Here is a 22,583-nt window from a genome sequence, read left to right as displayed (position 1 = left end):
GCTGGTTTCCGTTGCTATTATTAGCAATTAAAAACAGACGGGAAGACAGAGCCCCAGTACACGTGTGCACATAGCCAAAAGCTGGGGTGGATGGAGGGTCTAATTGGGCGTGTGAGACGCTTCTAGTACTTGTAAAACAGTAGGGATTTCAGAATAGCATTACTTGGTCACAATTTCTTAAAACCAATTTTAATTCCATCCATCTTATTTATAGTCATATTTTTGGGCAATTTGCCTTAAACATTACTAACATTTTACTGGTAAACCCTATATAGAAAATGGGCACAATTGAAATGATGATGTAATCTGCTTAGGCTCCTACAGTATAGAATTCAGACACAATATGAACTGGATTCAGTCAAACTGCAGGACACCATTTATACTATTATTTTGTTCTATCAAGAAAGGATAATTGCATTAAATACAAGTTTTATTACAAGTCACCCAACAAACAATTTTTCCATTTTTCCTGAGGTCTAGAATATGGAAACCAAAATACTCTGCCAAACAGATGTGTTAATAGCAATATTAGAACCACTAAGGATTCCGAATCCTGCTTTTATTACTGTCCTGTATGGGTTATGACGTCACACTTCCACATTTAGTTGGTACTAGCTTTCATAAATAAGACCGGTTATCAGCGATGAATTAGAAACCAAAACCCCTGTAAAGGTACATTAAAACAGGGAGAAGCTCCCATAACTGTGCTCCACTATTGTCACAGAGGGACAGGCAGAAAATATTTGATCATTTTTTAAGACTGCCCCCCCCCCCTCCTTTTTGGTCTAATTTTATTATTATACTTTTATTTTTTAGGAGAAGCCTGACCATCTTTTTTTATTAATGAAACAAGGAAAACTAAGCATTCAGAACATAGAATTATACAGAATATAGTAGAATGACAACACAAAATGACATTAAAAAAAATAAACATAATAAAATAAATAAATATATGAAGAAACATCTGTGCTGCAGTCCATAAAATGTATCTTATCAGTGAGACTGTAACAAATACACAGGTTTATACATGGTGGATGTAAAGATTCCAGACCAAACGTACCATCAAGGCAGAAATGTACCCGGATCAATATAAACGAAGAGCGGAGAAAAAAAAAAAAGATTCTTCAAATTCCCATTCCCTCTGAAGCTTTTCTTTTTCATTTCGTACCAATATCAAAAGATAGGCAAGACATCATTCATCTTTTTAATTCCCAATACTTTTCTCTTTGCACTATTCCAAATAAAATCCCAGTACATATTTCAGATTAAACATTTGAATAAGAAAAATCCTAATATTACTCGCACCGCTACTGAAGCCCGCACTGTATTGATTTTGGTCTCTATTGTGCACTGCCGATAGAATTTTGTTGGTCTCCAATTTCAAGTATGAACCAATTACAGACTGGTAACCACAGTTCTGAGGAATGTTTGTTGTCCCATCAGGACAATCCCTGTCCGTTTGCCCTATTAGTGCATAAGGACATCATAGAGGGGTCCCCTGCTCATGACCCTCCCGTCTATGAGCCAAAGCAGAAAGCTGCTGAGTTTCAGTGGCTCCCGCTCTGGGGGACCCAGCCCATTCATCCATTACATTTCTCTTCCTGTAGCCACTGCTGGAGAACTGTATGTCTGGATGCAATTATAGAAGCCTGATCAAGAAGTTTTAGAAGCCACCCTGATTCTCACAAGGGGTTGTCTTGGTTAGACATCCCCTTTAAAAGGACAATTTATCAATGAATGAATTCACAAGCAATTTTTAGGGAAATCTATAAACGCTACACATAACGTTGTGTATTATATCAATACTGTCCAAGCATTAATATGAATAGGATAGCACACATATAATAGTAGTGATGGGCTTATAGACTTCATTACTTGCAGTCCTGAAGATAAAGTTCAATCAGCATAACTGGGTCGTTTTTTATTATAATATTCCATGTAACTCCTGGAGAAAATTGGATTTCTGATCATCTGCAATAGATTTTAAATTCTTAAAGAAGCACTCTGGCAAATTTATTTTTGCACTTATAATGCGAACACACTAGCAATATTCCAGCAGTGTCATTTTTTCTTCCCAGCTCATTTACATCTATAGATTTTGGTCCCTTATGGGCAGCTGTGTCATGTGATCTCAGCCTGACCACCAAAAGAGACCATGCTCTCATGTGTAGACAGGTCATTTCTCCTGTGTGGCTGACTGTGAATTACATCATCTCCTTTAAAATCTCTCCTGGCTGCTCTCAGACACCTCCTCTCCCACCCAGCTCCACCTTCATTGTTCTTTTGTATGTGTTCCCCGTGCATATAGTGCTACTGAAGAAATTATTTCTGCCCTATCTATGGGAGCAGGAGTGAAGGAATATAATTGGCGAGTCCATACAATTATCAGCTGCAGAGTTATAAAACGCCCCTGCCTCACACTAACTGTCTACAATATTGCTGTGTTCAGAATCTCAAGTGTACTTCTATGAAATGCTGCTCCTCACTGTCTCCTGCTTGTAAGGATTGACAGACAGAAATCTATCACTAGCAGAAGGCAGAGGAGACAGGCTGAAGTTGCATCACATAGGAGTACACAGACTCTGCAGTATGAGGACAGACGTTCTATGTTCGTGATCTATCACTAGCTGAACTTAGATAAGACTCTAAGCAGAACAAGTAAATTGATAAGACTCCGTCCCCTCTGCCAAGTCAGAGGAATGAAAGGAAATGTAGGCTGCATTAGGGGGACCCATATCAGAGGGAAAGAAGGAACTAAGGTGGCAGACAACAAGTAAAACAGGGAAACACAAGAGCCTCTACTTTATTTTTTAATAACAGCCTATGCTGGACTATATAGCCAACAAAATATATATATATATATATATATATATATATATATATATATTGCTGGGGTGCTTCTTTTATCATAGATCCTTTAAGATTTTGCAGTCTGTTTCTATAAACCTGAATGAAAATGTTTCAGCAACATTTAAAGGGATATTGCATTTTTAAGAAATGTAGTTCAGTAGATTTTTTGTAATCTACTTTAACTTTTAGTTCTTCTATGCATGTATGTGCCACACATTCATAGGAGTGTAGGTCCTTTTGCAGAAGAGCTGGTCTATTGATGGTACCATGGCAACTCTAGAGCAAGCACAATATTTACAATGATTTAACAGTGAGGAAGAGAGAAAAACAAAAACTATATAAAGGTATATATAAGCTACATTATTTTAAATGTACAATAACCCTTTAAGTTGTATACAGCTCCTCTGTGATCTAGAAATTTAAGGAATAAAAGGATCACAATCTCTGTGATGGCTGTTAAACAGATTAGTATTCCTGCAGCCGATCAACAGATTTAGAATTAGTCACATAAATCTAGCGTCTAAGGAGGCTCAGCTGCAATCCCCACATCCGTACCTAGATAAATCTCTGTACTTTGGCAACAGTCCCAATTGTTAATATTCACACCTGGACAACAGCTCCAATTACTTCATCTCTACCTCCTGCCAATTTATACCACTTACTTTGTCAACTGGCAGAATCATCATGGCACCAATGGTTCCCTTACTAAGGGCACTTATAACATAAATCCAGCCCAGTTACAGCCTTTCAACTTGCAGTCACTGAGCAAATACTATGGACCCCGTGTATCAAAATGTTTTATTTTTGAAAGCGCATTGGAAAAATTGAATGTGGACTCTTGTAGCAAAATGGTCTTGTTGGCTTTAGCAACCAGACTCCTTATATGTATGACAAAAGGAACAGCATTTCAATTGTTAGGCTTAAAAATGACTCCTATGTTATTATTGTCCATTTTTTGTCTTTGGTGCTTAACAAAAAGAAATAAAATTCCTTTCATTTTTTTAATTAGAGTGTTATATCTGTGTGGTGTAACACGATTCACCAAAGAGGAACTTATATTGAATGTATGTGGCCTATACACAACATCTTCAGCCTTTTTGTGACTTCACAACGAGTGGGACTAAATAATAATTATATAAATATAATTTTTGTCCCTTTGCAACTAACCTGCAAAAACCCTAATGAGTAATTGAGCCCACAAAATAGCTGCCTCCCCTGAGTGTAGGCTATAGGTGCCACGTTTCATAGCTTCTAAAAGCTCACCAAATAGCTGGCCACACAAACGACAGCAAGTAAAGGGGGGTTATCATCAACTGAATCATGTAATTCATATCACTTTTGTCACATATTGAATATTTGTGCCATATTCCCTCCATTTATTAAAAGGAACCTGTCAGCAGTTTTCAAGTCTCAAAACTGCAGACTGGGTGATATAGGGGAGAAGAAGAACATTCAAAACGTACCTTTTTTTGCAAGTTGCATGACCGAGACAATTAGGTTTCATTTCCCCGGCGCCGAGGCAAGTGCCACTGAGGCGGGACATGAGCAAGTGCTCCTCTGCCCTGAGTGACGGCTTTAGCGGTCTCCTGATTGGCCCATAGTGCGGTCACTTAGAGCAGAGAATGGTACTCGCGGCGCCGGTGGAATTAAACATCGGTTTCTCTGTCATGTAACTCGCATGACCGAGAAAAAAGAGGCGTTTAAAATGCCCTTTCCCTCCCCTATATTACCTAGTGAGGCCCCAAAACTGCCAACTGGTTCCCTTTAACCCCTGCACTGCCAGGGAAGACACAAAACACTTCTTTAGAGGCATAACACTCTCCATGTTGTATGATTTATTCTGTTTGGCTGCATCACAGAGAACACATTGTACCGTCCCCTTGAAGAATGGTTACTCCAACATGCAAACTGTACCTTAAGTAAACAGACCCTGTGCTGAAAACAAGGACATATGACCAGAAGAATAAGAGGGATTCGAGGTCTACAAAGACCATCAGACCTGTTATAATTTCTGCATATTTGGAAATGCAGGTTTTTTTTTTTCGTTTGTTTTTGTCTTTTAATACAAAGCAAAGAAGAAACCAGACAGAAAATGAATCGTCCATTATGAAAGTACAACCCATCTACGAAAAGTTTCTGCAGCGGATCAACGTGCGGACGTGCAGCACCATTTTTTTTGTAACGTGCCATATAGAATTTTAAGTCCCGTTCCTACTTACAATAAAAAAAAAATAAAAAAAAAATATAGAGAGTTTGAGGAATCCAAAAGGGCAGGTAGAAGACACGAGTAGGTGCATCATGGTGGGTAATGTTTCCCCAAGACAGTAGCTGGTTAGCCGGTTAATCCTGCTGTGTGGGGGGATGAGGTTTCCAGATTCTGCTGAGTTCTGTGTTCTTATGTAGAGGCTACAGCTGGAGTCCAGCGTAGCTAGCGGCTGCTGTTCTTAATGGCTTCCTTTGCTGCTATGATCAATGGAGTCAGACTAGAAAGAGGCTTGGCTAGTTTTAAAAATGGATGCTGCAAGACAAAACAGAAACGATGCTAGTTATGCAACTGTATACTACCGGTAGTTATGAAGCTATTGAATGTAAAATGCTTAATAGCCACGCACTGATGGTACAGATCTGGCGGACTACAGTTATCATAAGATTACCACTGAAATGAGCAGGAACAACGGACATTTATCGAAGGTAGATGTTCAGCTTTAGATGTAGGAGAGCGGAGTTCGCCATATAAACACAACTTAAATGGACTGTACAGAATTAGAAAAACATCGCGGTTTTCTTCCAGAAAAAGCGTTACACCGGTCAATGGCTAGTGTCTACTATTTTGGCTGAGCTGAATTAAAGTGAATGGGGCTAAACTGCAATACACCACACAACCTGTGAATAGGTGCGGCACTATTTTTGCTGGTAAGCAGCCATGTTTTTCCAATCCTGTACAACCCCTTTTAAATAATACACATTATCTGTGGTTTTACACAGGACTGCAGATAAACTGCGTATAGTAACACAAATATTCCTACAACTGCTCCTATGGAAAACCATGAACAGTACTGCATGCAAAAAAACACAACTGAGTTTCCTTACATGCAGTTTTAAATAATGTGCCAGAGTTATGGCCAGGGCCGGTATTACATTGGGCAGTGCCCTGTGCATTACCTTCTATTGGCAACCTCCTATTCTGGTGTGTAGTCATACAGTGTTTTTTATAAGCACCGTACAGTATGGTGCCCAAATAATAGTGCCATATGGTGGCCAAATAACCCGTCCATACATTTGACTAAATAGCGCTGAACAATGTGCCCCCACCCTAAACTGCAAACATAGTGCACTGTACACTGCCCAAATGCCAGTGCACAAAAATGTCTAAATAATGCCTAATACCACCATACAGTGCTCAAATAATACGACCATACAGTGCTCAAATAATACGACCATACAGTGCTCAAATAATACGACCATACAGTGCTCGAATAATACCAACATACAGTGCTCAAATAATACGACCATACAGTGCTCAAATAATACCAACATACAGTGCTCAAATAATACGACCATACAGTGCTCAAATAATACCAACATACAGTGCTCAAATAATACCACCATACAGTGCTCAAATAATACGACCATACAGTGCTCAAATACCACCATACAGTGCTCAAATAATACCAACATACAGTGCTCAAATAATACGACCATACAGTGCTCAAATAATACCACCATACAGTGCTCAAATAATACGACCATACAGTGCTCAAATAATACCAACATACAGTGCTCAAATAATACCACCATACAGTGCTCAAATAATACCACCATACAGTGCTCAAATAATACCAACATACAGTGCTCAAATAATACCACCATACAGTGCTCAAATAATACCAACATACAGTGCTCAAATAATACCAACATACAGTGGCAAAACAACAGCAGCTCCAGCAGAACTAACAACAGTACTATAAGTCGTCTTAATAAAACTGCTACACAATTAATATTCAATTAATATTTGTAGTGGTTTTAAGCCACGGGTGCCAGGCCTTCTGTGGCACATGTCGCACACTCCAAAGATCAGCGCGGTCCATGGCACAGTAGCATAAGAAAAGTTATCAACCAACATGCATGCTTTCATTAGACGCTAAACTATTTAGAAACTGCAAGGACTTTGATTTCATAGGCATAGTCAGCATCTTTTCGTAAAACATTACTTCATAATTCAGCTTTTACGATTCCAATCATGCTTTTTAAATATCCTGTTTTTATATTTTATGGCTTAACAGCTGCTAATACCACAAATCTGATTTTAAAAAAAAACAAAAAACTCCTGTGAAGAGAGCAGAACGGTGCGCTTCCTACTTTATCAATAACCAATAATACACGCCTGCTTGTTAGTTTTAGATTAAGGCTAGACGGCGACTTTGGCCGTGGCACAGGTCACCCTGCCTGTATCGCAGGTTTTGAAAGTTATAGTCGCAGTGTAGCTCTGGCCTAAATATAGTATATTCATGGGGTCATACACTTAATATGCCTTCTTATAGGGACATACGGTCTTATGTACAGTAAATAACCCTTTAAAGTATTTTGCAAGCTTCCATTGCGGATTGTAGTGATTGGTTGACAGAGTCATGTGAAATGACCATATTTTTTAATCAATACAAAGAACTGCCAGTTTGCAACCAAAGGCCCATCATGCAGGACCTGGATGGAATTCCTAAAGTAAATATATTGGAGAAGATTATTTGTCTTCGTTAAGATCGCCAGCAGCCTCGTGGGGTTTTCAAAATCCTTATAATGAAAGAGGGGTTATGGAACTCTCATATACTTTCGGTTTCAAAGGATTTTTAAGATCTCTGCTTGCCGTCAGTAGCTGAAAACCCATCCAAAAGATGCTGGCGTATTGGGTTCACAGAGGAACGTCCACAACATTGTAATAAATGATGAGCTAAATAAGCATCAGCTATGCGAGTAAAGATCGATCAGGAGAGGTTTTCAGCGCCTGAACGTCAGCAAGATTGTTTCTATTCACAAAGAGCAAGCAGAGATTTTGAAAAAAATGAAAGACAGACACAAAGCATAATAAAAAATGAATAACTTAAAAAAGAAGCTTTATCTGCTAAAATTGAAAATCCTCTTGAAAGAATTTTACTGCAAATAGTTTTAATACTATGCTTGAGGTAACACAGACAAGATAGAAACTTTCGTAAAAGGGGGGGGCAGGGACAATGACACTACAATAATCTGCTGTGATATCAGTGACATGTGGATACAACGGTGTGGTTATTGTACAAGTATGCTTTATGGATATTTATGTATTTTACTTAAAGGCTATGTACACCTTTGAGGGCTATTTTTAATTTAATAAATCCATTAGTTAGTGTGTTTAACGTTTTAATTAGTTTCTATTAAAAATAAATTTTACTTTTTGAGATATAGCTGCTCTGTATTCTTTATACTGAGCAGCTGTATCGTTCGCTATTCTCTGAATCCGTCAGTCCCGCAGACCTGACGTGTTCAGTGTCGGCAGCTCCTGCGTTATGAACTTAGATGTGATAGATTACAGGTGGATCCCTGTGTCAGAAAACTTTCATTTACATATTTACATAAACTTAACGTCATACGATAAGAACAAATGAAATCATATTCGAGATAAAAGCGAACATGCAACAAGGAATCAGACACTTTCTGGAGAAATATATGAAATTTCATAATGTGGATCTATTGATCAGGTATAAACATGACCAAAGCGGTACAAAGGGATTCATGTCAAGGAATTAAGGACTTTCCCATTAAAAGGACAACACTTGGTAAGTTTAACTTACTTGTGGCTTTTTCTTACCTATACATACTGCCTAAATAATCAAAATAGGCTGTGTTCACATCTCGTTTTGTCCATGCATTCGGCGTATACGTTGGGAATGCTCTCAGCATATACGCTGAATGTATCCAAAGGCTTTAATTGACCCGATGTATGACAGAGTGCTCATCTGGCATACGTTCGAGTGGTATGTGTTGGTATACCTTTTATTCTACTGTATTGAAAAGCCTAGTTCACTACTTTTTTCAATATAAAAGGGTTTTGCAAAAAAAATTTAAATAAAAAAAAAGTGTACCCTGGGGCATACGTTTTAAAAAAAAAAAATAATTTACAATGGGAGTTTATGGTTAATGTATTAAACTATATAAAAAATACAGTTGAACACATCTGGGCTATATGTTCGGCACATACAGTGAAGGAAATAAGTATTTGATCCCTTGCTGATTTTGTAAGTTTGCCCACTGTCAAAGACATGAACAGTCTAGAATTTTTAGGCTAGGATAATTTTACCAGTGAGAGATAGATTATATTTTAAAAAAAACAAAACAGAAGATCACATAGTCAAAATTATATATATTTATTTGCATTGTGCACAGAGAAATAAGTATTTGATCCCCTACCAACCATTAAGAGTTCAGCCTCCTCCAGACCAGTTACACGCTCCAAATCAACTTGGTGCCTGCATTAAAGACAGCTGTCTTACATGGTCAGCTGTATAAAAGACTCCTGTCCACAGACTCAATTAATCAGTCTGACTCTAACCTCTACAACATGGGCAAGACCAAAGAGCTTTCTAAGGATGTCAGGGACAAGATCATAGACCTGCACAAGGCTGGAATGGGCTACAAAACCATAAGTAAGACGCTGTGTGAGAAGGAGACAACTGTTGGTGCAATAGTAAGAAAATGGAAGACATACAAAATGACTGTCAATCGACATCGATCTGGGACTCCATGCAAAATCTCACCTCGTGGAGTATCCTTGATCCTGAGGAAGATGAGAGCTCAGCCGAAAACTACACGGGGGGAACTTGTTAATGATCTCAAGGCAGCTGGGACCACAGTCACCAAGAAAACCATTGGTAACACATTACGCCGTAATGGATTAAAATCCTGCAGTGCCCGCAAGGTCCCCCTGCTCAAGAAGGCACATGTACAGGCCCGTCTGAAGTTTACAAATGAACATCTGGATGATTCTGAGAGTGATTGGGAGAAGGTGCTGTGGTCAGATGAGATTAAAATTTAGCTCTTTGGCATTAACTCAACTCGCCGTGTTTGGAGGAACAGAAATGCTGCCTATGACCCAAAGAACACCGTCCCCACTGTCAAGCATGGAGATGGAAACATTATGTTTTGAGGGTGTTTCTCTGCTAAGGGTACAGGACTACTTCACCGCATCAATGGGAGAATGGATGGAGCCATGTACCGTCAAATCCTGAGTGACAACCTCCTTCCCTCCACCAGGACATTAAAAGTGGCTCGTGGCTGGGTCTTCCAGCACGACAATGACCCGAAACATACAGCCAAGGCAACAAAGGAGTGGCTCAAAAAGAAGCACATTAAGGTCATGGAGTAGCCTAGCCAGTCTCCAGACCTTAATCCCATCGAAAACTTATGGAGGAAGCTGAAGATCCGAGTTGCCAAGCGACAGCCTCGAAATTTTAATGATTTACAGATGATCTGCCAAGAGCAGTGGGCCAAAATTCCATCTAACATGTGTGCAAACCTCATCATCAACTACAAAAAACATCTGACTGCTGTGCTTGCCAACAAGGATTTTGCCACCAAGTATTAAGTCTTGTTTGCCAAAGGGATCAAATACTTATTTCTCTGTGCACAATGCAAATAAATATATATAATTTTTATAATATGATTTTCTGTTTTGTTTTTTTTTAAATATATAATCTATCTCTCACTGGTAAAATTAACCTAGCCTAAAAACTCTAGACCGTTCATGTCTTTGACAGTGGGCAAACTTACAAAATCAGCAAGGGATCAAATACTTATTTCCTTCACTGTACATCAGGAGATTTTCCTAGCATACACAACAAATGTAATGAAAAAAATATGTGTGAAGTCTTATAGATTACAATATCACCTGTAGAAGCTCCTTTGCAGAACCTCTCCTGTCCACATCCATCTCTAGGCATCGGTTGAGGAAATCTCGGAAAACAGCTGACAGTCTCTCTGGGTTTTGCAGTTCGGGAGTTCCATTGGTAGCGATCAGGTACAATGCCTGTATAGAATAGAAACAAGATGTTTCATTACAGAATGGACTAGAACAAAGTTTAGAAAGGATGAACATCTATGCATGATTCAATTTAATAATGATTGGGTTTAATTAATAGTACCAATACACCCAGTGCACAAGAATCTTATATGAAAATGGATGATCGTACAAAATATAGGTTTACTTCCAAGCTGTTTTGGGCTGATGAGCAGACAAGTGCAGCTTTCACATCTAGGTCTTTTGAGATATTACAGTTTTGAATACCCATTTATTCTTTAAAGGGTAACTAAACTTTCAGAAAACTTCTGACATGTCATAGTGACATGTCAGAAGTTTTGATTGTTGGCGGTCCGGAGACTGAGACCCCCACCGATTGTTAAAACGAAGCGGCAGAAGCGCTCTGGTGGGCGCTGAGTCGCTTAGTTTCTGATCGGCTTTCCTTGGAAAACCGATGTACGGGCCCATAGACTTTCTGTTGGGTTTGTACACCGTTACATCGGCACCGAGAAAAGCCGATCAGAAACTAAGTGTCTCAGCGCCCACCCGAGCGCTTCTTCTGCTTTATTTTAGTGATCGGTGGGGGTCTCAGTCTCAGTGCTCGGACCCCCAGCGAATAAAAAATTCTGACAAGTGACTATGACATATCAGAAGTTTTCTGAAAGTTTAGTTACCCTTTAATGGCTTCCCACTTGTAGATAATATATTGTCTTTTGCCATCATTTGATGAGGGGAGTGGTAAATGAAAAGAGCCACAACACATCTGTCTCCGGTAGAGAAAAATAGTGTTTTCCAAATGGACAAAGTGTGTATACTGATCTCTATGATTGTCGGGGAAAAAAATACAATATAGCCATCACTCAAACTTACTCTGAGAGGATTCTCATTAAGGTAAGGCGGTTCTCCTTCAACCATCTCTATGGCCATAATTCCTAAGGACCAAATATCCACTTTAGGTCCATAGGCTTTTCTCGTCACCACTTCAGGTGCCATCCAGTAAGGTGTCCCCACCATTGTGCTTCTTTTACTTTGCTCAGGTGTAATCTGAGCACAGAAACCGAAGTCAGCTGAAAATTAGATTTAAAAAGAAGCGTGAAAAACAAGAGCAGAATTTGTACGTTTCTAGTAATGTCATTGGATTTAACTTTTGCAATGGTAATAAAAACTTGCTTGAGTACTGTACATAGCAAATAGGAAAATAATTTTTAATTTCCTTCTTCAAATCATTATCTACAATGGAAATGCGGTCATCAGGACCTCTCGCAGTGCAGCCTCAAGCTTTAGGCCTGTAACTTCAAAAGACCATACTTCAGGCTTCCAACATTTATTAAAATCGGTTTCCACGATTGTAATTTACTCTAAAGGATCTTTTTACATTTTCTTCTGCTAGGTTTCCTTAAAAAATGACATGCCAATTTTCAAAAGATTGGATAAATCTGACGAGTAAAATATAAACTCTTGTAGATGAGTGACCGGAAATCTTAAATTAAATTTTATGTCAAATCTTTTCCCAGAACGAACATGTCAAGTGTAATATCAGTAGGCGTATGGCAGGTAGGACCCCTGCCAAACTGCAGAACGGAGTCCACTGCTACTCGAAGGTTTCTGCAAGTTTAATATCTGTTGCTTTTGGTGGAGATAGCTTGAACGTGCGTGGTACTTCTCTAGAGAATGCCGGTGTTGGATCACAGTAATTCCCTGAATGCTGAACCCCCATTCATTTGAAACTTGACACATCAAATATTGTATATCTACCATGGTTATATAATCTCATTGTGAAAACTCAATTAAAATGATTAATACTGGAAACTTGGACTTATCCGACCAGACACTGTGGCCAATTACTTATGTTCCCAGTCAATGAACAGGAATACAAATCTCTTGACTATTATGACATTTACACCATAATATGACGGTTACACCAAAACCACGTTCCTTTTATTTTAGCAAGATACCAACAGCATCAGTCTAGAAACATAAAATCAGTTTAATTTTGATAATCCTGTTGTTGTGATTTTCTACTTTCCAGACCTTCCACGTCAACTGTGCCTGCAGCTGTCACTAGAGGGAGATTAGTAGCTTACTGCATACCGTTTTATTATGGTGTTCAATGGATACATTTTATGCAGTAACCCAATATCCCTAGTGGTGGCTGTAAGCAGCCAGCATTTTGACATTTAAAGCAGACCTGTCAGTTCTTCTGACATGTCTATTTTAGTGCATACTTGTATTCCCCATAAAAATCACAATTTGTTCCTCTGTTATTCCTCCTGGAAATGTATAAATAAATTACATTTGTAGGAGGAATAACAGAGGAACGGTACAATGATACGTTTTAAGAAAATATGCTCCAGCATAGTTATAGACATGTCAGGAGAGCCGACAGGTCCTCTATAATTCTAGGTCTATGCAGAGGAATTGTCCGGATAGATAAAGCTCAAACACCTATAAAGATGTATTAAGAAATCAGTGCAAAATTTAAGACCTGAATAGGAAACAACATAGTTCACGGTTGGACATTCACTTTAACCAACAGACCTTGGCGGTCAATCGTTATGCCGTGCTTTGGTAGCGGGGAAAGTGCTTAGTGAGCTCACTTTGCAATTCTCTGCTTATGATGGCTTCAACAACTGACTGTCACACATCCTATTACATCCTGCTGAATTTTACCATAATTGTTCTTAATAATGTTAGAATGACTAACTATTTATTAGCAAGTTACATGATCGTAATATCTATATGTAATCTGCACTGCAGATCTGCAGCTCGAGATTCAGCGAAACGCTTGATCTCCAAATTCAATAAAAGGGAGCACAAAATTCTTGTATGATGCGATTTTCGTGCTTCTATTAAAGGGGTTGTCCAGGAATAAATAGTATTTATATTTGAACTTAATGGGACATAGACATATTACAAAGTTAATTTTATATTTACCGGTGGCAGCGATACTTACGTCACGTGACCGCACCCAGAGTACATTTTAAATTTTCTGTGATGTTCCGTGTCTTTGCTCAGCCAGCACTTCCGTCTATTCAGAGGCACAGTGCGTCATCAACTACGTATACAGGCAGGGGGCGGGCGGGTGTTTCATAAGCTCTTCAGAGCTCCGCCTCTGGTCCCAGGGCCTGTAAGTGTAGTTGATGACGTAACGTGCCACTGAATAGACGGAAATGCTGGCTGATCAAAAACACGGAGCATCGTCTCTGCTAGTACACACCCCCTCCTCCTATTATCTCGTCGTCCACGCCTCCTCCTCCTTCTTCACACTTGTAATTCCCACACTGCCTGGCCTCTCCACTAAAACGCCCCTCCTCTGCTTATCTCGACCCCTAGGCCCCCTCCTCCTTCTTCTCTATGTTCACCGAACCATCCTCTTCTTGCTGCGTCCGAACCCCGCCTCCTATCGCTACTGTCCCTTTTTATCTATTAGCCCAGGGGACTCAAACACGCGGGGTAGCCCCTGACATCACTGTCCATATACAGTATGGACAGTGATGTCAGGGGCTTCCCCGGAGTCCCAGAGCAAAGCCTATACTAGCGCTTTGCTCAGGGTCTGAGACTCTGGAGGAATTCCTGACATTACTGTCCATAAATGGACGGTAATGTCAGGGGCTTCCCCAGAGCCGGAGATCTCAGGCAGAGTTCTAGTACAGGCTCTACTCTGGGGAAGCCTCTGACCTCTGTGGCATCCTCTGCAGAGGGCTCTGTGGCATCCTCTGCAGAGGGCTCTGTGGCATTATCTACCTGTATTGTCTATCTGTAAAATAAAAAGTTTTACCATTGTTTGGAGTAGTGTTTGGTGTTTGCTTCACTGTAAAGGTCAGTGTCAGTTCACACTGTGCATAAATACTGCGGTTTTTCCGCAACGGAATTAGTTGCGGAAAATCCACTGCAAATACAGTAGCAGCAAAGTGGAGATAAAAAACCTCTTTCAGAAATTGACCTGTGGTGCAGAATTTTATTCCGCAGCACGCCAATTGTATTTGCGTAAACACTACTTATTTGTTGCGAGTTTTCCCCATTGAATTCAATGGGGAGGTAAATCCTGCAACAACTAGCAGTTGTGTTTTTTGTGGCGGGTTCGCAATGATCCCGCCACAAAAAACGCAACTCGGAAAACAAAAAATATATTCTTCTTACCTAGGAGTCTGTTTCTTTCGCCAGGCTGGCCTCCTGGGATGACGCTTCATCCCATGTGACCGCTGCAGCGAATCACAGGCTGCAGCGGTCTTATGGGATGAGACGTCATCCCAGGAGGCCGGACTACTAACAAGTGCTGCAGTTTGTCGCAACGGACATTCCGGGCGAAAAACTGCACCACAGTTTGGTGTGGTTTTTCATACGGAATTCCCTGTGGCACACAGGGCGGATATGCTGCGTGCTTTTATGCAGCGTATCTGCCCTGTGTGAACTCAGCCTAATACAGGATCTCTTAGAACAGGTCCAGCAGCAGGTGAGGAAAATGTGCTGACTGGATTGTGTGTAGGTGGAGTGGGCAGACTTACATTTATCAGGCTTTGAAAGGGGTGGGGGAGGGAGATGGGTGCCTGTAATTAGATCAGGGATAGATGGAGGCAAAAAGGAGAATGATGATTATTATTGTGTGTGGCAGTGCAGGGAGCTGGATGATTGTAATTAGAGCAGGGAATGACCCTGTGAACATAAAGGGGCGTGGCAGTATGCAAATAGCTGAGATGCTGTGGAGGGAGGAAGGAAGGGGGGATGTAAGCTGTCTCCTCAGATGCAGAAAGGGATCATGGGTATGGTGGGTTACAAGACAGGAAAGAGCCAGGACCAGAAGCAAGGGATGTAAACAAACAGAAAGAGCGGCAGTGACGATGGAGATCAAACTGAAACTTGTTAGAAGGTTAGTAGGGGGTTTTAGGGAAGGCAATCAAAGGCTGGGGGACACTTTAGCAAAAAAAATAATTCCTAGCCAACCCCTTTAAGCAAAGTGACTTTTTCTAAAAAACAAAACAAAAAAAGACCCAAGAAACATATTTTATTATAGAATTAAAAACAAATATGTTTAATATATGGGAGGCTTTTCATAATGTATATCCTTATAATATGTGTCGCACATATAAAATGTATTTTTACTGGATTCTTGTCAGATGATACTCACTAAGTTTAACTGATCCATCCATCCCAAGCAATATGTTGTCACTCTTAATATCTCTGTGTATCACTTGATTTGAATGCAAGAAGTCCAGGGCTTGTAGGCACTGAGAATATAAAACACACTTTGAAGATCAGACATCAATAACAGTGCATACTAAAACCTATAGAAGCAATATATATATAGATCTAGAGAGAGAAAATATATAGACACAATGATGGCAATCCCCACTCCTGGTCTTCGTACACATTTCCAATTTTAGGCATACAGTACTTGCCAACGAAGAGAAATATCTGCTTTGATAGCGTGAGTAACTCCATCCTTTTTATCTTGTTACCTGTAGAAATGTTTTAAACAGTTTTTGAAAATTTTCTTTACACTAAAAATCCTATGTGTGTTAAACCAGGGAAAGCCATGGTATAAATAAAGCAGCACTGCTTAGCAGTGATCGTCTGGCATTGAGCTGTCACTCTGTGAAATGATGGACAGAGCCTTACTGGCAGTTGTTGGCACAGCTTGAGTAGATATTGAAAGGGTACTTGAATGGTAATGGATCAAAAAAACACATCCTGTATGACAACACTTCCTGAACCATTAAAGCAAACAAGGTCATAAAACGGTTATATGTCAGTTCGGGCCTGTTCACATCTGTGTTGGAGGCTCCATCACAAATCTGGCCAAAAATACTGTAAACATTAGCGCAGCACACTGCTATTGATTCCGGTAAAGCCACAGAAACCCTGTCCGAAACCCCACAGAACCCATTAAAAGTCGATGTGTTCCATCGGGCGCCAATCGTACAATAAAACTGGCGCTTCCAGTATTTTCGTTATTCTGCACCAATGACGGAAAAGTGAACCTGGCCTAAAGCAGGAGCCAAAGTTTAGTGGTTATGTTTCTTTGACGGTCTTTCAGAGAGTGCAGACATATTGGTTGTCACTTCTGAATGAGCTTCTCAGTAACGGGTGATACAACGGTTACTTTGTTATTCATTCAACCATCAGTCAGTCATCAGTTTCTGTAAAGTTAATTGAAAAGTAATAACCAATATATCTGCACTTTTGCAAAAATGTCCGCCACAACAAAAAAGAAAAATTGGCAATTACCAACTTTTGGCTACTGATTCAACTTCTGATTTACTAATATATGGACAATTGTACATGAACTTGAACTAAGCTGTGATTATTGTGATGCACACGTCACTCGGCTGGAGCCCGGTTAGGTTATCAGGCTCCACCAGCGGTACCATACAGAACATTTAATAAATCCCAATGCCTATAAAAAAATCAACTTACCTCTCGACAAACTGCGGCAATCTGTCCTTCATCCATACAAGTTTCTGTTACGACATCAGTCAAAGAGCCACCGGCCAGGTACTCCATCACTACCCAGAGTTCATCCCCAACCAGATAACTGCAGTGCAACAACGATCACAAGTAGTTATAGCAATAGTAACAACTAAGTCAACGAATAATACATTATTTTTAGCGGTGTTTCCTGTATATTTTGTACCAGTTTATTTAGTATACAACTAAATTCTGAGGAAAAGGATCCCATTAGGAAGAGAATTAAAAACTAGTGCAGAGCACTGGAGCAATTGGCCATATCCACATTGAACCTTTTATTTTCCAATGTTACAGAAAAATCAGTCAGCAGTTTTTGCACGAGCAGAATGCATGTGGTTATAGGGTGTGACTGTAAAAGGATTTTCTTAGATCTTTTCATGAATTTTCAAGCAGTGATGCCCAGAATTTACATATGCAAAAATAGTGAGAATTGTGGCTATGCAAATGAGTCAATCATGTCCATCTGTTGTCTATATGAAAGATAGGTTTCCGTTGAAACAGAGTATATTAAAATGGTTTTAATTTGTCACCATTTTTCGGCTTACGGTCAGTAAAAACATTCTTTCCGATGTTTCGAACAATCAAGGAATTGCTGCAATGCATCCAGTCTAGGCAATCTTCTGTTAGCGAAATAATCTCTGCCCTGAGGGTTTGCTACACTGTATTACAATCACTGACAGCAAGCAGGGATCAGGACAAATTTGAGAAATTAAAATACAAAGTATAATAGAACATTGCATGAGTTTCAACTTTACAGTGATTAACCCCTTAATGACTGGGCCTGAAAAGCTACGTTTTCCCGTTTTTGCCTCTGCTTTTAAGCAACTATAACGATTTTTATTTGTTCATTGATGTGGCTGTAGAAGGCCTTGTTTTGTGCGGGAGAAATTGTGTGGGTTTTTTTGCGCAGTTTGGAGGTAGAAAAAATTCACTGTGTAAGTTATATCATTTACAGTGCGAATATAGAAAAAAGCGATTCTCTGCATAGTTTGTTTTGTTTATTTTTATCCCGTTCACGTTTCACACTAAATAACCCGTTAAATAAATTCTTCAGGTTATTACTGTCGTGTGGATACCTAATATGTGCAGGTTTTTTGTTTTTATGAAATGTATGGGCAATCAAATATTTTTTATGCAAAATAATGACTTTCTTTTAGGTACTTTTTTTTTTTTAATCCCATTATGGGATAAATTTATTTACACCTTTATTTTTTACTTATAATGTATTTGCATGCTCTTGTATGCGAATACATTATACTGTGTCACAATAACACTGACTGCTGTTAGGGCATGGACCTCGGCGATCAAAGGGTTAAACAGCTGGGGTCGGAATGTTTTACAATTCCAGCTATGTTCAGGAGGCTGCTCTAAGTTCTGGAGCTGTAAGTTACAGCTCGTGCTTAGAGGAGGAGCGCTCACAGGAGCGCTCATCAGCCTCTTCTACAGCGACGCCAAAAGAAGTCGCTATAGATTAAAGCCCTGCACCACCTGCCGTCAAAAGAGGGTGGGCGGTCGTTAAGGGGTTAAATGGTTTACCCAGTCTTTAAAAGTTACGTGCAGAGGACTTAACTGTGGCAAGATTTGTCACTTACTACTGTCTGTAGCTTAAATGCCTCTGTAAGGCCCAGTGCACATCACATTTTTATGTGGCTTATGATTAACGTCTAAGCCAGGAAAGCTACCAACATATATGTTAAACTTAGTTGTGACGGATGCCTTTACAGTGGAATCTGTCACCATAGAGTTTAATACTATACGTTAAACGCATATGTCTGGAAATTTCATGACCCTGTTCATTATGTATTCAATAAACGGGTACCATTATAGTCTATGGGTGGCGGATGCCACTGTTAGGCATCCATTTAATTCATTCTTCACCCATAGACTAATCCAGTTAACATATACTGTACACAATGAAAGGTTATAAAAAAGGGTATACCTACCTACACCAGCCTGACGGAGGCCAAAAGGACACTCCTTTGGTCTTCGTCGGGCTAATGGAGCCCTACGGACAAGTTTAGTGTGTACGTCAGGAGCTTTTCAAAACGTGCTGTGCACGGGGCCTAAGCCAGTCTCCCATACAGTCACATGACCAGGCTCCTGGAGTTTATCGCCTGCTTGTGTGACGTCCCTTACTTCCAACACGGGGTTATCACCCCTCTCTGAAGGGTGAAACGTCACACATCACGACTTTAATCTTATCTACTGCTCCCCTCCCTATCTTTTGGAGACATTGCCGTTTCACAAGCGTTTGTGCATTTATTGGTTGATCGCTGCCCTGCGTAAACTCGTTTGCCTATGTAAAAGGCCCTTTACACCTTATAATAGAGGCAGGCAGCTGTAAATAGAGGCAATATCTGTGAGAGGGGAGTGGAATCATGGGAATTGTAGTCCTTTACATGGTAATCCTGCCCACAGCAAGTCTTGCCGGTATCAAAACAATAGTACTGCACAAAGCTGGGCAGGATTATGACAATTTAAATAATTACTTCTGAGCTAGAGTGGTATCATCTGGTGAGCATTCAGACACATTCAGTTAATTTTCTGTATATTTCATCCTCTCTGATAACCCTTTAATGGCTACGTACACTTTTGAAAACATAGTTTTTTGTGTTTTTTTCTCCCCATAAAAATGTGCATCAGTGATTGGTGCAACTTTCCAATTACTTTTCATTTAAATGTATTTTTACTTTTTGCGATACAGCTGCTTTGTATCCTGTATACATAGCAGCTATAGCTAGCGCTGAAATCTGTATCCGTCAGTTTAGCGGCACTGACGGGTTCCGAGTCAGCGGGTCCCACGTGTCTCTGAGACGCAAGATTGAGCGGTTATCGATCACGTCTAAGTTCAGAACTTAAAATGTGATCCATAACAGGATGATCCTGGGTGTCAACCCGCTGACACGGACTCCGTCAGTGCCGCTGCCCTGACAGATTCAAGTCTAAGCAAAAGATACAGCTGCTTTGTATACAGGATACAAAGCAGCTGTATCTGAAAAAGTTAAAAATATTTTTTAATGAAATGTCATTACAAAGTTACACCAATCACACTGATAAACAGATTTATTAAAAAAACAACTAATGTTTTCAACGGTGTACTTAGCCTTTAAGTGATATTTACATAAGACTGGACTTTGTGGTTCATGTCTTGTTTTATAGAACATTGTTATAGTGTAATAATAATATACTGCGTACAATCATTCTCAGCTCACTGATACATCACTAATTCATATATAGAATATAGCATAGCCTGCCTGCCAGCTCTGCTCCATCTATTCAAATCCAGCCGCAACCGATATGTAAATGATCTCATCGAGACGTGACACTCACCTGTCTAAATAATTCACAATGTTAGGATTTTTATTTTCCCTCATGACCAAGATCTCATTAATAATTAATTCTTTTTTAGGCTGCTGTTGAAGGTTCATTTGCTTTATTGCTACCTGAGAAAGACGAAAAAAAAAAAAAAGATACAAAGTCACATTAGCACATTAGATGCTTTATGGTAAACTTAAAAATAGCAGAGAAAAATATAGAAAAAGCAAAATCCAGTGAAAAAAAATGAGAAAATCTTCAGATAAATTTCAATGTCTTATGATCCAGCTCACCTCTTGTCCTGTAGCAATGTCTATAGCTGTGTACACTGTACCAGAAGCCCTGTGCACAAACAGAAAATCAGATAATTACTTTTTATTAAGAGGAATCCCTTTAAAGCATACACATGTGCAGATGTTCTAGAATGGGGGCCGCTAAACAGTTATTAGTTATTCCTTACCCATGATTACTAGTTCCTTAGCCAATGTTCTCAATTGAGAAAGATGTAGAAAAGAACTCATTTTTAACCCCTTAACGACATCAGACGTACTATTACGTGATGTCGCCAAGGGGAAGTATGGAGCGCGCTCACAGGCTGAGCGCACTCCATACTCAGCGGGTGACGGCTGTTTTATACAGCCGATACCTCACTCCAACGGGCGGAATCAAAGATCACTTTGATTACGCCCGTTTAACACCTTAAATGCCGCGGTCAATCGCAACCGCGGCATTTATATTGTTAGAATCAGCTTCCCAGTACATTATGTAGTACAATAAATGGCGCCATGAAAAACTAAAACCTGTCCTGCAAAAAACAAGCCCTCATACGGCTATGTCGACAAAAAAAAGAAAGAAGTTATGACTTTTGGAAGTCGGGGAGGGAAAAAACTCAAATGAAAAAACTCAAATTGCCTGTGTCTCCAAGGAGACCATCCAGCAACAACAAAAGCTTCACATTTTCCTTAAAGGGGCTGTCCTTTAATTCAGTACTACTTAAAACAATTTAAAAAAATGCTCCTGTGTCTAAATATGGTGGATACATAGTTATTATGGTGCCAATTGGTTCTTTTGTTTTTCCTCGGTGGTCACACATGCTCAGTAGCGCAGTAACACCCCCAGGATTCTTTTGTACACGGGAGGCAGAGTGTTTCCTGCTATTGTGCAGGCCAGTCAATAAGAGTCGGTTCACAAAGAGCGGCTTATTCTCACCATCGCTGAACATATTAGTTGGACATTCTGAGAGAGAATCAAAAGAACACCAGGGGGCGCCATATCATGTATGTAACAGCAATATCTACACACAAAAGCATATTTTTTTTATTTTTTTAAATGATTCCAATTGAGAAATTGTTATGCTTTGTATCTAACCGAGAAATATACAATTTAATCGAGGGACAACCCCTTTAAATACCACTTCTTCTGTGCTATTATAAAATCAGATTGCTAAAAGTGGACAGGTTCAACACTTTTTTTTTTTCAGTTGCAGCCTCTTTTTAGCCACTGGATGGCAGTAAAAAACCACTAACTACGTGATTTATTATAAATTAAAGAGAACCGGTGACATTGAAAACGCAGATCAACCAGCGGGCAGCATGTTAAAGAGCAGAAGTAAGTGAGCAGTTTGATGTATATTTTAACAGCAAAAGATTCAGTATAACTTGTAATTTATTCATTTAAACCTCTGCCCATTCTGGGATAGGAGTCAAGTGGGCGGTCCTACTCACTGATTGACAGCCTTACCGGTATGAGTGCGAATACAGAGATAGCTGTCCTAAGCCCAAATTGTGTAGAGCTTTAAATGAATAAACTACAAGATGTACTAAATCTTTTGCTACAAAAATATAACAACCTGCTCACCTACTCCAGCTCTAAAACTAATCTACCCGCAGATTGGTCTTCATTTTCAACC

General features: G+C 39.7%; 1 protein-coding gene across 6 annotated transcripts in view; it reads right to left on the bottom strand.

Moving 5' to 3' along the window:
• Positions 1-22,583, bottom strand: part of PAK3 (p21 (RAC1) activated kinase 3) — a 182,549-nt gene continuing 159,966 nt past the window's right edge. For all 6 annotated transcript variants that reach the window (XM_075835822.1, XM_075835821.1, XM_075835824.1 and 3 more), the window contains 7 exons: positions 20,968-21,016; positions 20,690-20,802; positions 17,309-17,426; positions 16,020-16,119; positions 11,765-11,961; positions 10,766-10,903; positions 1-5,368 (listed from right to left, as the gene is read on the bottom strand). In XM_075835822.1, the coding sequence (XP_075691937.1) occupies positions 5,279-5,368; positions 10,766-10,903; positions 11,765-11,961; positions 16,020-16,119; positions 17,309-17,426; positions 20,690-20,802; positions 20,968-21,016 (805 nt within the window). In that variant the 3' untranslated portion in view covers positions 1-5,278. The remainder of the gene's footprint in view (positions 5,369-10,765; positions 10,904-11,764; positions 11,962-16,019; positions 16,120-17,308; positions 17,427-20,689; positions 20,803-20,967; positions 21,017-22,583) is intronic.

The sequence above is a fragment of the Rhinoderma darwinii genome, chromosome 8, assembly GCF_050947455.1.
Source record: "Rhinoderma darwinii isolate aRhiDar2 chromosome 8, aRhiDar2.hap1, whole genome shotgun sequence".
Classification (NCBI taxonomy): Eukaryota; Metazoa; Chordata; class Amphibia; order Anura; family Rhinodermatidae; genus Rhinoderma; species Rhinoderma darwinii.
The sequence above is the reverse complement of the archived record's forward strand: the minus strand, read 5'-3'. Positions and strand labels throughout refer to the sequence as shown.